Consider the following 16,639-nt stretch of genomic DNA (forward strand, 5'->3'; position numbering starts at 1 on the left):
GACGACCCGCCGCACGGCACCATGGGACTGAGTCAGTTTAAGACTACAAGGCCCGAAGTGCTGCGCGCGTCCCACGCCGGACGCACGGCTTGCAAGGGTTGTAGGGAGTATTTAAACTGCTTCGGCGGAGCGGCAGTGGTTTACAGAACTTTGCAACTTGCCAATTTTGCACCCCCCCAGCGAGTTTACAAGCGAGTCACTGGATGCTTGGTCTAAAAAAAAAAAAAAACAAACAAAAAAACCCCAAAAATATATATGCAGGTTGTAATTCACATTCTCGAAAGTTTTAAATCCAGACAGGTTCCTCACCAGAATTTTGTGAAATTGCCAATAATCTCAATCCTCAATCACTGCTTCCTCAAATCTCTATAAAGCTCCTGCTTCTCAGCGTTTGGACGGTTTACCCTCAGAGACCTTTGGCCTCCTAGAATAGGTTGGGTCCCTCCGAGGCATCGCTATGGCTTCCTGAATTTCCTCGTTTATGTTGGCTTCTCCAATAGGTGGTTTTGGTGCCCATCCTTTAATCTCTTTGAAATTAACCTTCAGCCAATTACACCCCAAAGAACTAAGCAAAAACCGCTATTAATTCTTTGAGACAAGAGATCTGGTTCTGATTCAAAGTAGGCTGCCATCCCCAAATCTGTTCATGTGGAAATTTGGTCTCCCATCATAACATTCCCACTCTTTATTGTCATTAGTTAATACCTGTCTCCCTTCTGGACTCTAAACTCTAGGAAAGGCAGAAACCTTATATGTGTCGTTTGCCAGGTATCTCCAATGCCCAGTACAATCTCAGCGTTCAGTTGTCAGTCAATATCTGTTGAATAAACGATTTCGAGAACAAATGAGATGTCTTTCTACCTGACAAAATGGAACTGGTCAAGTAAGCTTTCCTTCATCTTCTTTATTATTTTTTTTTTCATTTTAATTTTTGCTATGAGGCATGTGTGGTCCTGGAAGACAGAGAAAGTGAGGCAGCCCCACAACTGCAATCCCTTCTCCTTCACTCTCCTTTTGGGATTTTGGGCAGGCATACACAGGCACTCAGAATATTTCTCAAGCTGGTAGGTCCAAGACTGGAACTGGCAAGTTGGCCATTTGGGATCGAACCTTTTTAACCACTGCACCAACCAGCGTACCACCACTTGGTCCTCCTTCATCTCTTTTCTTCACCTCAGATTGGTAGGGTTTTTGTTTTATTTTTACTATAGGACGTGTATGCTTGCCAAAGAGAGAGAGGGAGGGAAACTGAGTAATCACTGCCCTTGGGGAGGATGGTCATGCTGCAATCCCTTCCCCTCTATCTTCCTCTTGGGATATTTGGCAATTACATGTACCTGTTGCTTTTTTCAAGCCACAGGGTCTGCAAAGGTGGCCATGTGGGATCCAGTGCCTCAACCACCACACCACCTACAGGACTCAGATTTGTGTGTGGGTTTTTTTTTTTTTCCACTCTCCCTTATTCTCCTTTTCCCCATCCAATCAGGAAATGAAAATAACTTCTACCAGGAGGAGGTGACATTTAGAATATTAAAGTAGCCTCCTGAAAGAGGGAAAGGCAACTACTCTATCCCAACATGCAAGAGTCTGCATTATATAACAGTTTTGCCGAGTCAGGTACTCTTCTGGGCTCTGGTCAACCACCACTTAAGAGACCTAGCCCAGCAATGTAATAATAGAATTTAGCTAAAAGGGCTTTGAAAGAAAAGAACAATTCTTCCTGAGGTGTTGGGATTGGTTCTCCATAAAAAAAGCAAAAATTCATCTACTCGCTTCCTCCAGAAGTGTCCTTTTTTGAATAACTTTTATGATGAGAAAATTACTTAAAATAATAGTAGCTACTGTTATTGACCACTCACCCCAGTGCTAGGGATTCACTTAGATTCTCAATTGATATTTCTATTTAAAAACATTTTTTAAAGATGCAAACTGTTTATAAATTTTTTTTCTTTGGGTATAGTACACATGCACTCAACAGAGACAAGGAAAGTGAGAAGTCACTCCCTGGCGGGATGGCCATGCCACAATCCCTCCTCTTCCATTCTTCCCTCAGGATTTTGGGGTGCACTCATGGGCCCAGTGTGTTTTTTAAGCCACCGGGTGCAGGCCTCAGTCTGCATAGTTGGCCACAGGGGGTCCAGATGCCTTAACCACCATGCCATCAGCTGGTTCTGTCATCAGTTTCTTAAACTGTACATTACAGGACAATCATTTCAGATTTAGCATATCTAGTTTTTAGTACATTATGGCTTTTATGTGGATATTTATTTATTTATTTATTTATTTATTTTTGGAGAGGTTTTTGCTATAGGGTATGTGCACTTGCCAGACAGAGACAGAGAGATAGAAAGCGAGAAATCACCCCCCAGGGGGGATGGCCATGCCGCAATCCCTTCTCCTCCGTTCTCCTCTCGGGATCTTGGGCACGCATGCACACGCGCCCGGCTTGAGTTCAAGCCACCAGGTCTGGGACTCGAACCGTGGTCGACTACATGGGAGTCCAGCAACATAGCCATTATGCTAACTGCTGGTCCCTTATGTGGGTATTTTAATGTAAGGACAGCCATCCTGCCCTGGTGTTTTATACCTTCTTGAATTAAGGAACTTAAAAGTCACCTTCTCTTTATGCTAATTTGGATTTCTGCCAGGGATGGGTTTCAAACTCACAAACCTGAAGTTTCTATATTTAACAGTATTCGTTTTGAAAACCGTTTGGGATTAAATGAGTTTAGTTCTTTTCTCTTCCCATAAGTCTAGAGACGTTTTAAGCTATTCAGACCCTCAGCATTTCCTTTTTTCTAAGGGTAATGACAACTCAGTCATAACAATCTTGTTTAAGACAGTATTTGAAGTGACATTGTGTATGTCCACAGGAAATGGATCCATCACACCAAGTTTCTAAAGTCACAAGTCAATATGGGGAAGGAAGTGTGATGTTGCAAAAAGGAACACGGTCTTGGGAATCAGGCTGAACTGGATTCTCTTTGTCTCTATTATTTGCTTGCTGTATAACACCAGACAAGCTGCTTAGCTTCTTTGTGCCTTAGCCACTATGAAAACCTAGAAAAAACAAAAAACAAAAAACAAAAAACACCCACAAAAATATTATTTTAGACCTGCTTTGCAGCATTTCTGTGGAATTAACAGTAATGTTGAATAAAGGGAATGGCACATAACTGGCACTCAGAAAACAGTTATTTCAGCACATTCTGAGATGTGATTTAAGGAGTAGAGAGGACTTGTAGAACTTTTTTTTTTTTTTTGAAAGATTTTCACTATAGGGCGCGTGCGCTCGCCAGACAGACAGAGAGAGACATAGAGACAGAAAGCGAGAAATCACCCCCCAGGGGGGATGGTCACGCCGCAATCCCTTCTCCTCCATTCTCCTCTCTGGATCTTGGGCACGCACGCACACACACCCAGCGTGATTTCTAAGCCACCGGGTTCGGGACTCAAACCACGGTCAACTCCGTGGGAATCCAGCGACATAGCCATTACACTAACTGCTGGTTCCCAGGACTTGTAGAACTTTTAAAACATCTTCTTTCAAACTGAAATTCTTTCATTTTGACTGCTACTTGAAATTCTGCTGTTAAAGATTTCTTCATTTGGTGGTGTATTGATTAAAGTGGCTATATCCTACATAGCCAACTCAAGTACTAAACCTGATGGTTTGAGAAATACACCAAGTGTGTTGCGAGCATGCCCAAAATCCTGACAGGAGAATGGAGAACAAGGGATTGCAGAGTCGCAATCCTTTGTGGGGTAGGGTGGGGGGTGGGTGAGTTCTCACTTTTTCTTTTTCTCTCTATCTTTCTCTGGAAAGTGCATGTGCCCTATGCCAAAGCTGAAGAGAAGAAACAAAAGAAAAGGCCAGTGTGAATGAGCTGTACGTGTGCCAAAAATCCTAACAAAGTGGAGAAATGGAGGAGAAAAAGAATTGCCTCGAGACCATGCTCCACTGAGGGACACTTTCTCTGTTTCTGTCTCTGGCAAGCACATGTGCCCTCTGGGAATTCTTTTTCTTTTTCTTTCTTTCTTTCTTTTTTTTAATGTAAAGGGATCCTAAGATGAACAAGTTTGAGAAACACTGCTTTGAAGTCTGTGCAATAATTTCTACTTTACAGATGAGGATCTTACCATTGGATTTATAACTGTCCTTCAAAGATTTAGGACCAGTTCAAGGCCACACAGTCAGTGTAGTGCTGGATATTGCACTCAGGTAGTCTTAATGCCAGGATTTGTATTTATGACGGTGACTTTTTCCTTGATGGTATCTTTGCTAAAATTATCTTTAAACTGATTGTTAAAAGACATTTTAACACTCTTGATCCTGCTACTTGGCAGGCTGAAGTCACAAGGGAGGCCCTGTTGGATTCCACCCAACCCAAAAGTCCTGGCGTGGTGGCAGGTGCCTGTAGTTCCAGCTTCTTGGGAGGCTGACTGGAGAATCGGGACACAGATTCGACATTTGAACATTAAAAAAGAAAGTCTTCAACATATTCAGCAGCTTTCTCTTGCTAAGCAGCTGCATAATCTTTCTTTGGGTTTGTTTCAGGGGTTCAACAGAATTGTTGGATACACTCAGGTCTGGTTTTTGCTCAGACACACTCTGGTTTTATCTGTGTGGGAGTCCCCTTGTTATCTCCACAAGGAACTGCAACCCATGGAGTTCAAATGGAAACTCTCTGGGGACTTCATGAGACTCCAAGAATGTGTCACCGTCCCCGAAGCTTCCACACTCCAGATTGCGCTTCGCAGAACTAGCGCAGCAACAACCCACTCGCTCTTCGCCTCACTGCTGGGGAACGCGCCTGCAGACCTTTTACGACTCTCCATGGTCGCTGATTGGCCGCACGTGACAGGGTGGGCGGGTCGCGGCCTCGGATTGGACATCAGAGCCCATTCGCCACCCATCACTCGCATCCACCCTCGCGCCCCCAAGGGAGTCGAGGAGGGCATCCCAACGCCAGTCTGGGCCCTGGGCTAGGCGGGGCCCCACCGTCCGGGTGCTAGAATCTCTGCTAAGAGTCCCAGTTCGCCGGCGCGGGGCGTTCTGGACCCCCGAGATTGGCTGGAGGGGGGGGGCGTTTCCCCTCGACACCTCGGGAGCCGTCTCCCGTCGTGCACCGGGGCGCCGGCGACTCACCCGGAAGGAGAAGCCGTGACTCTGGCTGTATGGTGGGGCGCGGGCTGTGTCGCTGTGGGGAGCTGGTGCGGCTCTCAGGTGAGAGGGCGTGGGCCTCGGGAGAGAGTGGTGCGGGCTGGAACGTCAGTGGTAGTAGGGATGGCCTTGCTGGATGTCTAGGGAAGAGGCTGTCTCACCCCTCGGAAGGAAGGCGAGGACGTGTTAGGGATCCAAGGAAGGAAACCTGGCTTTCCAGTTTACTTTGAAAGTAAGGGTTTCTTCTTTCCCATTTCTCTAGCTTAATCGGGAAAGGACAAGAAGGGTCGTGTGAGCCTTTTTCTCCTGGTTCGTTAAGAATGGAGGGGGAGTGGCCATAATAAGAATTTGAGGACTTTTATCCAAGCGGCAAGGACTAGGGGGCAATGGCAAGCATTTTACCGGATACGGGATTCTTGTGCTAGACTGTGATGGCCTTTGTTACTTTAAACCTTCTAAGTGAAGGAGGAGCAGGTTACAGATGGACAGGAAGATGGACTTGAGCTGCTTGGTGGACATCACACAGAGCTTGGTTAGACAGAGGAGCTTTCTCTAGCACCTGTAGGTATTTAGGAAAGAGCTTTTTCAGTTGCCACTTGCCATTTGGCACCAACGGCTGAAGAATGAGTAAGAAGGGATGGGAGTCTGGGTAGCTCCTTCTACTTTTATCATCTAATTTCCTTTTTTTCTTTTTAATTTCAACATTTGTTTTTATTTTTTCCCCAAACCAATGGTTGTCTTTTGTTGCACCTTTTAAACATCACATATGGGCCTTAGAAATAACCTGGAATTTTGCTTAGCTGGAAAACTCTTAGATCGTATTCATAAGCCTGCTGAAATGTTCCCTTTTAACTATTGTGGCTTGCTGATTTGCTTTTTAACCTGTCTCTTGTAGTAGTTTAAATGGAGAGAAAATAACGAGGCCAATGACTTGAATTGCTACCTGGGATTGTTAGGACCTTGGAACACTTTACAAGCTTTAGGATGAATCTACTTTGTCAACAGCAAAAAACAAAACAAAACAAAAAACCCCCCAAATTCTCACCAGAGCTATTGGTGCTGGCACAGGTAGAGAAAGAAAAGGAAATTTCAGGTGTAATCGAAAGGGCCCAGGAAAAGCTCAAGTTGTAAAACTAGCAGGGGTGGGGTGTCACAGAATCCATCCTTACCTGGAAAACACACAGATCTGTCTCTCAGATTTTAGAGTTAATGTTAAGAACTTCCTGCTTCTCCTTCAAGGTTAGAAGTGAGCTTAATTTGCTTCTGAAGAGTGGTGTCTTTGGGAAGGAAGCTGATGGAGAACAGTTACTAGAAATCACTAGGCTTTTGTGTTTGCTTTAGTGTCTTTAAGGAAAGTTATAACTGAAATTTTCTTATTGCTCTTTAAACTTAGATGTCTAAATATATAGTATCTTGGGTATTCAGGGATTTCTTTTTAAGGCCAGTTTATAGTCCTTGTTTCTAAGTGTGTATTGGCTCCAAAGGAAAGGAGAACTTCTGCATGGAAGGGGTGTAGGGACCCCACCTACACAAACTCTTGTTGAGACCAAGGGTATGATGTCCACCTGGTTACTAAATTATGGCCCTGATGTGGCAAATCTTTGAAGGGCTGGATATGATGTGTGAGTTCCATTGAGTGCTTAGATGACTATGATTTCTTCGTCATCGTCTTTCCTATTACTAGTTTTATGAAGACACTTCAGAATACTTAACTCTGCCTCTGTGCTGGCAGTTTACCAAAAGCCTGAAAAGAGAAGAGGAAAAAAAAATTTCTAAAGAGATTTTTGCTGTGAGTGGGCTCACAGGAGAGACAGAAAGTGAGAAGTCACCCCCCTCCCCCCGCCCGGGGCAATGGCCATGCCGCAATCCCTTCTCCATTCTCCTCTAGGGATCTTGGGCATGCACACATACACACCCAGCGTGAGTTTCAAGTCACTGGGCTTGGGACTCTAACCTCGGTTGACTACGTGGGAGTCCCGCGACATAACCATTACACCATCTGCTGGTCCCAGGAAAAAATTTTTTAATCTGAGGAGGTTAATTGTTCACAGCAAGTCAGTCTGCTCTTTGTGGTTACAGCCATCTGACTGTTTACATCTGGAATGCTACACATCAGTTATAGAATTGGAATTTTCTGCCTTTGAGTTCAGGACCCCTCGAAGGCAGTGACTGCATCAGATGAAAAAGACTGTCAGCAAGAATACTGTTTAAGATGACATTGAAATCATGCAACCATGGATATGGGTGACAGTGTGGTCCACTTTTGTCATATGCCATGCAGCTTTGTCTCTGCATGCAATGCCTGTCTGTAGCCAGGCCTTCTGGTATGTTGGAAAGAATCAGAAAAGCTGTTTGCTCTGCTAATTTTGTGGTGCAAATGAGTTTCCCTTCTTTTGAAACGTTATCCTTGTGTTAGCAAAACATAAAACAGAAGAAAACTCATTATACACTCTTCTAATGGTAAGGCAGAACTAATAAGAGAATGTGTTTAAAATTAATTGTGGGACTGTAAATGAGTGGGTGTGTGAATGGGCATAGGAGGAGGAGAGGGAGAGCTTAGAGATAGTCTTGTTTTCCCAGGAGCCAGCCCGGATCATTTGTTGGCAGTACATATTGGCTGAAGTCAGTTTTCATTTCAAGGTAAATTGGAAAGGGAAATTAAACCTTATTGTTCCGCTCTTAAGAGAGGAGAAGGGGGTGGAGGCAGCAGCCAGGGTGGATGCTGTTGGAGTGGTTCTAGAAGTAACAAGATTAGTGCTGTATTTTAACAGAAGGTGACATCATGGGCCCCTTTGGACTTGAGTAACCCTGTGCTGCAGTCTTCATGGTCCCCTTGTCGGAGTGGGCGATGTCGCTATACATGTAAACTGCCACATTGGGGGAAATCAGGGACTTAGGCTTTAATGAATCTTTACAAAGGAGCGGAACGCATCCTGAGTCGACCTGTGCAGCTGCGGGATGCTTGGGCAGAGGTACAAACCGGATGGCATTTCAAGAGAGGAAATGATTAGAACTGTTGGCTTGGGCTCCGGAGAACAGATTTGATAAGGAAAGGCTGCAACTAGGCTATCCACTCAGACGCTCCGTGGAGTGCCCCAGCTCTGTGATTCACCTGTGGGGTGGTGACTGGTTAGCAAGACAGAGATGAGGAGCGCTGGTGTTCGTGGGGACTTGGTTGTCTCCAGACAGCCGGGAGGGGGCACTGTTAGGCTCACTTTCAAAGCTGTGCTCTGAGTGCCCATCAGATGCTGCTGCACCCGCAGTCCTCAAGGCAAAAGTTTTACATCTAACTGTATGTGCCTGCTCTGACTACCTGAAACAAAACTCTCTACAGATGCCAACATGTTCTGGGTAGAGCTGGCTTAAGTTGAGGGAACTGGCAGTGGTCTGAGAAGGGCTTTTAGCTTGGCCCTAAGCTAATGTGGGGGAGTTTTTTTTTTTGCTTCCTCTTCAATTTTACACAAGAACAAAAATTTTCTTGGGTTTCCCCAGGAGGGGCGTATCAGGAACTTTCAGGGTTTTACCCTGGTAGAGTGGTAAGAGCATAGGCATACTAACTGATTGTTCCTGTGTCCTCTGACCCTCATCAGATGCTTTCTTCCAATGGGCGTAGGGCGTAGGATGTCGGACAGCCAAGAGCAGGAGGTAAGAGGTGGTCTCCAGGGAACAGGTAGGCAAAAGTGGGAGGGGGGAATTTAGGAGCAGGGAGGACACACAGCTGCACATCATTGGTCAGTGGTGTTTTTCCTACAGTAATATCTCAGTAGTTCTGATGAGCCCAAAATAAAGCCAGTGGAAGGAAATCAATAGCAGCAGAAGCTTTGCTGGGAAATGAGGTTCCATTTTGACTTAACTTTTCTGTTGGGTGGAATATACTGGAATGTCAGTAGGGATTTTTCATGCTCTATTCCCAGTGCCTAGAATCGTTGACACTCAGTAAATATTTGTTGAATTGAATGAACGAACAGATAAATTAAAGTTGATGCTTAGTGGAAAAATCTGGCAACCTGTGTTTTCATAGCTGCCTTGCTGTGGGGCTGAGCTGACACTGACAAAGCATTTCTGACCTACAGGAGGTGATTACGGTGCGTGTTCAGGATCCCCGCGTGCAGAATGAGGGCTCCTGGAATTCTTACGTGGATTATAAGATATTCCTGCATGTAAGTGCATCAGGCACTCTCCAGGGCTGAGGGCTTGTGCTCAAGAGGATCCTATTTGTGGGTGTTTCTGATGGGCCTGAGACAGAAGGTTTAGAAGAAAAGGTGAGAGGCAAGAAGAGAGCTGGAGGTATGCCTGCAAAGTGTTTTCAGGCTGCTTGGTGGCACTTTGTTCCACCTGGGGCCCCTGATCAGGACCGTGACCTGTGGGTTGGCTCGTCATTGAGAGAGATGATGGGGAGCTCATGTGACTTGGTCTTTTCCACTAAACTCTCTTCCTGTGTTTCCTCCCATAGACCAACAGCAAGGCCTTTACTGCCAAGACTTCCTGTGTGCGGCGACGCTATCGTGAGTTTGTGTGGCTGAGAAAGCAGCTACAGAGAAATGCTGGTTTGGTGTAAGTTTGTTCTTCCTTCTTGGGCCTGAAACTGGCTTATTAGGTGGTTACTGGGGAACTGGAGTTGACAATGAAGACAATTTGCAACATGTCAGGCACTAAGGAAATTGGAAAATGCATTCTTTTCTTTTTTTGCCCTATCATGTGCATATTCTTGCCAGAGAACTAGGAGAGGAAGAGAGGAAAGCTCTTAATGGGGGTATGGTCCCACCATAGTCCCTTCTTGTTCATTTCTTCATCCTGCCAGGATTTGGGACATACATACATGTGTACCTGGAGTGTTTTCCAAGCTACTGGTGCCAGGATTCTGACTGTACCATCAGCCATTTGGGATTAGACTCCCTTAACCACCAGGCCATGGGTATGGCCAGGGAAATGCATTTTTAAATCATGTTTTTAAGTCAGGTGAGTTCATGTGCCTTATAGTCAATTTTTTAAAAAGCAAGAAAGGCAGTATCTCTCCTATCCACTTGACATGTAAAATTGTGGGTTTTTCTTTGTTTTAGTACAGGGCTCCTTTTCCAGAGATATACCAGAGCCTTAGGAAAGGCTGTTGGTGCTCATCCTCACCCATACCTTCCAGACATGTCCTAAAGGTAGAGAGAATTAAAACAGTGATTCCATTGTAGGTTGCTCACCGAGTGCTTAGTGGTGATGAATGGCCTACTGAGTGACTGAACCAGTTAGTTAACATGTGGGACTGATGAGGTCTTTGTCATGGGGCAGGCCCTCATAAGCCAGTTAAACTTCTTCACCTCTGACATCCTACATTCCCCAGGCACACCTGTCTTGCGAAAGTATGTGCTGTACTTCATCAGAGAGGCCAGAGAGGTCTGCAGAGTTGGTGGAGGACTTGATGAAACTCAACCACCATTTTTTTTTTTAATGTTTGCTGTAGGATACGTGTACTTGTTGGGGGTGGGGAGGAGAGAGAAGGAGAAAAAGCACCCTTCAGAGGGGATGGCCATACTACAATGCCTTCTTCACTCTCGTCTCAGGATTTTGGGCATGCACGTTCCTAGTGTGTTTTTCAAGCCTCTGGGTCCAGGACTAAACTGTGCAGTTAGCTATGTAGGATCCAGTCATCTTAACCAGCAAGCCACCAGCTGGCCCACCTCACTTTAGCAAATGCTAAACATGTGACTTTCTAGGACTGGAGTAGAGAGTCTTAATTTCATAAAAGGATACTCTAAATCTAAATTTTTTGTATCTTAAAATAATAGTTGATGGTGGAAGTGAGTTTTGTAAACAACATAGCATTGAAACATGGTTTTGGGCGACCAGCAGTTAGCGTAATGGCTACGTCGCTCTCAGGTAGTCGACTATGGTTCGAGTCCCAGACCTGGTGGCTTAAACTCACGCCAGGCATGTGTGCGTGCATGCCCAAGATCCCGAGAGGAGAATGGAGGAGAAGGGATTGTGGTGTGGCCATCCCCCTGGGGGGTGATTTCTTGCTTTCTGTCTATCTTTGTCTTTCTGGCGAACGCATGCGCCCTTTAGCAAAATAGCTCACAAAAAAAAAAAAAAAAAAAAACTTGGTTTTGATATCATAGATTTGGTTCAAATACTGGCTTTGCTTGAATTTACTTTTCTGATCTGAAGTAGGGATGATAATATATCTTTCTCATGAGTATTTTTTTTTTTTTTTTTTGGAGAGATTTTTGCTATAGGGCGCAGGCGCTTGCCAGATAGACAGAGACAGACAGAGACAGAAAGTGAGAAATCACCCCCCAGGGAGGATGGTCACACCGCAGTCCCTTCTCCTCCATTCTCCTCTCAGGATCTTGGGCATGCACGCACATGTGCCCGGCGTGAGTTTAAGCCACTGGGTCTGGGACTCGAACCATAGTAGACTACCTGGGAGCGACGTAACCACATTTGGCTACATGAGAGTTCAGCGACAACATAGCCATTATGCTAACTGCTGGTCCCTCTTATGAGTTTTTTGGAAAGATTAAATGAGATAATGTTTGTGAAACACTTAGCACAGTGTCTGGTCACATGAAATACAGTCAGTTGTTAGTCCCCCTACACTCTTATTAAAATCTAATTGTGTGGAGACCAGCAGATGGTGTAATGGTTATGTCGCTGGACTCCCATGTAGTTGACCATGGTTCAAGTCCTGGACCCGGTGACTTAAACCTCACACTGAGTGCATGTGTGTGCATGCTCAAAATCCCAAGAAGAAAATGGAGGAGAAGGGATTGCAGCATGGCCATTCCCCAGAAGGTAATTTCTCACTTTTCTGTCTCTCTGTCTTTCTGGAGTGCATGTGCCCTATAGTGAAAATCTCTAACGAAAAAAAAGAGTTAATTGTGGGCCAACCCAAAGCATGATGGTTAAGGAGGCTAGATCCCACATGGCCAACTGCACAGTTCAAGTCCCAGACCTGGTGGCTTGAAAAACATGCCAGTTCCGTGTGTGTGTGTGTCCAAAATCCCGAGAAGAGAATGGAGGAGAAGAGGTTGCAGCATGACCAAAAAAGCAGGGGTGCTTTCTCACTTTCTCTGTCTGGGGCTGGAATAACTGTCCTGGATGTTGCACTTAACGTGGGTGTTACATTATGTGACTCCACAGGCCCGTACCTGAACTTCCTGGAAAGTCAACCTTCTTTGGCAGCTCGGATGAGTTCATTGAGAAGCGACGACAAGGTCTGCAGCATTTCCTTGAAAAGTAAGTGGACATGCTAGGCTAGCACAGGCCTCTAGGCGTAGGGGCGGAGGAAGGTGCCAGGCAGGTGCCCTCTAGTCTCATTCCCGCTCGTGTAGGTATTTGTGGAAGGCAGCTTTCTTGCCCTCAGTGCTCACTAAAGCCAGAGCCCTTCAGAGGATGGGGATGGAGAGCAGTGCTGCAGGGGCATGCTCTGTGTTGTGCCTTTCATTGCCTCAGGGTCCTGCAGAGTGTGGTCCTCCTGTCAGACAGCCAGCTGCACCTCTTCTTGCAAAGCCAGCTGACAGTACCCGAGATAGAAGCCTGTGTCCAGGGCCGAAGCCCCTTGACTGTTTCTGATGCCATTCTTCGCTACGCTATGTCAAACTGCGGCTGGGCCCAGGAAGAGAGGCAGAGCTCTTCTCACCTCGCGAAAGGAGACCAGCCCAAGAGGTAACAGAAGCCCTCTCTGTGAGGCACCAAGGGCTAGGATTACTGTTACCTGGGCCAAAGGGTGTCGTATTTATCAGGGAAAGTAGTGTTTTAGCATTGGTAGCCTTTCAGGAAGGCCTCAGGCTCCACGTGCGTGGTTCTTTTACCTGGAGTGGATAGCAGGGGCTCCTCCTGAAACCTGGGGGGAAGAAGGGGAAAGCTTTCTCACTTGCGCTGCTCTTTATCCCTCTACCTCTTTTTCAAATACCGGGTCTCAGAAAAGACATGACGTACTTTACGTCATGACTTTCCTAGCGACCCAATAATAGTTTTATTGACATAGAATTCTCACACTATAACAACTACCTTTTTAGTTTACAATTCAGTAGTTTTTAGTTTATTCCCAGAGTTATGCAACTGTCAGTCACCAACCACAGTCAATTTTAGAACATTTTGGTTACCTCAAAAGAAACCCTAAGCCCATGAGCAGTGACTTGCCTTTATCTCCTAACCACCCAGCTCCTGGCAATCACTAATGTAATTTTCCATGTCCATGAGTTTGCCTGTTCTGGACATTTTACACAAATGGTGTCATACGATATGTGGTATTTTGTAACTGATTTTTTTTCACTTAGCATAATGTTTTCTTTTTTCTTCCGTTTATTTTTTTAAAACATTTTATTTTATTTTTTTGAGAGGTTTTTGCTATAGGGCGCATGCACTTGCCAGAAAGAGAGAGACAGAGAGATAGAAAGCGAGAAATCACCCCCCAGGGAGGATGGCCACACCGCAATCCCTTCTCCTCCATTCTCCTCTCAGGATCTTGGGCACGCACACACACGGGCCCAGTGTGAGTTTAAGCCACTGGGTCCGGGACTCAAACCACGGTTGGCTACATGGGAGTTCAGCAACATAGCCATTACGCTAACTGCTGGTCCCGACTTAGCATAATGTTTTAAGGCTCATCCATGTGGTAGCGTGCATCAATACTTCATTCTTTTTTACGACCAAATAACATTCCATTTATATTGGGTATATAGCCAGCCACATTTTGTTTATCCGTTCACTTGTGTTTACCTCGTTATTTTTGTGTATCTGTTTGTCTTTCCTAACCCTTTCCCATTCTCTTCCAGTTGCTGCTTTCTTCCAAGATCGGGTAGGAAGAGTTCTCCCTCTCCGCCTCCCAGCGAAAAAAAGGACCCTTTAGAAGTGTGGGCTCCTGTTGTTGACTCTGAGGTTCCTTCCTTGGAAAGTCCCACGCTTCCACCCCTCTCTTCGCCATCATGCTGTGATTTTGCAAGACCTGATGAAGGAACCTCCACTCCTCAGTCTATGAGGAGGGCGGTGGGAGGAGACCATGCTGTGCCTTCGGACCCTGGGCAGTTAGATTCAGTTTTGGGAAAGTGAGGTCTGGTCTGAGCTCTGGGTTCTGCTCCGTGGCAGATGGAGATGTAGGCCAAGAGACTTACTCAGGTGGAATTGGGCACAGGGCAGGTGTAGGGCAGGTGGGCTGCTTAGCATCTGACAGTCGCCGCTACTGGTGCTGTTTGCAGAGGTCAGTCATGACAGTTGCTCCTGCCTCCATAGGAACAAACACTGTGCTGGTGTTCATAAGTTAAGAGTAAGGCCCAGGGGCTGTTGATTCTTAACGGAACCCGTATTCTCCTAGGGGCTGAGTTTCTTCAGGTGTTTGTTCACAGGTCCAGGAGCACTGCCTCAAGTGACAGGTTTTGGGGACTTGTAAGTGGCAGATTGTCAGTGCCATGTCCTATCCCATCTTGGCAGCTTCTGGTTTTGCTGCAGCCCTTGAAGCACTGGTGGGAGGCTGGCCTCTTGCCTACCTCCTCGCATGAACAAGGTGGTGAATGTTTACTCTCCCACCTCCTGGATTTTTTCCTCCTCTGATACCACTGACTGAAACTGGTGCTATGACTACTGTCACTGAGGTTTCTGGCACATCCTAGGAGCTTAACCCGGCTCATGGGGCCTGGGCTCATGGTCTTCTGGGAGAGAGAATAGTTGGCCATTACTAGAGGGGAAGCAACCACTCCCTCTGGGGCTTTGTTTGGGAAGAGGTTGTCCTGGCCTGTCACCGTCTCTTCTGGTTATAAAACAGAGACATGGCTATCTTTTCTGCTGGATGAGAGTGAGCTCTTCTTTCTGAATCCTTTTCTTCTCCTTTAGTGACAGCTTCCTGCCTCCAGGGCTTCAGCCGCCAGCATCCCTGTGTGCTGTTGCAGGGAGGCCGTATGTTCAATCCAGTGGGGCGCTAGGGCTTTGTTTCTCCCTGGAAGAGAGGACTCTGGGGATGGAGATGAGGAACAACACGCCTTCCCTCAGACAATGAGGCATTCTGCTCTCCTGCTGTCGTAATTCCTCTCCACTGAGAGCCAGGGCTGGCAGGAGCCGAGTGCTGCCACTGTGGGCCGCAGCCACGGGCATCCTGCATCGCTCTGCTCTTAGGTTTGTACACGTGGTTCTTCCCTTTCTCGCCCACCGTCCCTGCACTTGCCATCCTGCCCTGTCTGGGGGCTCTTTTACTGCCAGCCTATGCTATGGGACTGTCATGGCATTTAGTTCAGAGTTGAGGGGCTTTGGCCTGAAATAAAATGCAAGTATTTAAGACTGTTGTTGCAATTTGTGTCTAACAAGCTGTAGCAAAGAAGGAGGGAGTGAGGGCTGGCAGTGGTTATGTTCATAAATCATGAATTTATCAGCGTGGAAATAATGGGTCAGAACTGTGCACTGCAGCTCTCTTGCATTGTGTGTGCAGCTTAAGTTCACCACTGGAGGAAGGATTGTCTTCCAGAGAGTCAGGATCCAGCTCCTCTCACAGTTCTGGGCATGAACCTTGTTAGGTATAATTTACCTGATGCTGCTTCCATCCTCACAGTCTGTCTGAGGTGCCAGGTGCTGAAAGAGAAATAAAGTTTGTCAACAGGCAGATGCAAAGCCCTGGCTGGTATTCATCCCTCTTTCCTGCCTGCCTCCCCTGGGTCTCTCCTTTATATGATGCAGCAGAGCAAGGCGAGGATAGAAAACCTACAGAGGCAAATCCAAAATGTCAAAAGAAGTTCATTTAAAAAGGGAAAAAAAACTCCATACACAACCCTCACAAAAACCCGACAGATGCTAAGCTAATGGCATCCGCTCTGCCGATTGGTGGGGACGGCTCATGAATATTAATGAGTCCAATGCTCCAAATGGTGCAGCTGTGAACCCAGCTGTGCCTGAAGCTCTCTGATCTCGAAACTTCCAGACAGGAGCCGGAGGTGGTCTGTGTCAATTCCCTACTCAGCCAAAAAACAGCAAGCTGGGTTGGCCTTCTTCTGTTCGCTGCTTTTCTTCCTGGAGTTGGTGCTCAGCAGCTAGTTCTACCAGCAGGCTAGGCTGCTGGGACAGCGGGAGCCATTCAAAGACGTGGACGTGATTTTTCTGACTCCCAGCTTTTTGAATGATCCATTAGCAGCAGTGCATACAGCAGCACCTCAGTTAATCTAAGGCCAGGCACCATCCTCTTTTGCGCTTGTGCTGAGTTGGATGTAGGCTGTGCAATGAGATAAATCAAGAAGGGAAGCGTTTTTCTAATAAGACAGGCCTGGAATTACCAGAATAAAAAGTGAAAGTAAACATGCACTTTTCTCTCCATCTTGTCGGCACCGTATGGTACCCATTGTGTTTTGCTTGATCTCAGAGTGTGCTCAGGTCTAGCCACTGTGGCTGGGTGACCCTGTATGAAATGAGCTAGGGGCATGGTGGTTAAGCTGGCTGGATCTCACACGGCCAACTGAGTGGTCTGAGCCCCAGACTCAATGGATGTAGTGGTGTGCACACCTAAAA

At 46.3% G+C, this 16,639-nt stretch overlaps 1 protein-coding gene across 2 annotated transcripts; it reads left to right on the forward strand.

The window, feature by feature from the left end:
* Positions 1-5,105: 5,105 nt before the first annotated feature.
* SNX11 (sorting nexin 11) lies at positions 5,106-16,435 on the forward strand. 2 transcript variants are annotated; one of them, XM_006166114.3, is made up of 8 exons: positions 5,106-5,227; positions 7,745-7,804; positions 8,755-8,809; positions 9,238-9,324; positions 9,618-9,718; positions 12,296-12,391; positions 12,608-12,820; positions 13,933-16,435. In XM_006166114.3, the coding sequence occupies exons 3-8, from the start codon at positions 8,768-8,770 to the stop codon at positions 14,204-14,206; spliced, it is 813 nt and encodes a 270-aa protein (XP_006166176.1). In that variant the 5' UTR covers positions 5,106-5,227; positions 7,745-7,804; positions 8,755-8,767; the 3' UTR covers positions 14,207-16,435. The 2 variants fall into 2 exon arrangements, with proteins under 2 accessions (XP_006166176.1, XP_006166177.1); XM_006166115.3 differs by lacking the exon at positions 7,745-7,804.
* Positions 16,436-16,639: the final 204 nt, after the last annotated feature.

This window comes from Tupaia chinensis, unplaced genomic scaffold (assembly GCF_000334495.1).
Source record: "Tupaia chinensis unplaced genomic scaffold, TupChi_1.0 Scaffold144171_1, whole genome shotgun sequence".
In the NCBI taxonomy this organism is placed as follows: domain Eukaryota; kingdom Metazoa; phylum Chordata; class Mammalia; order Scandentia; family Tupaiidae; genus Tupaia; species Tupaia belangeri.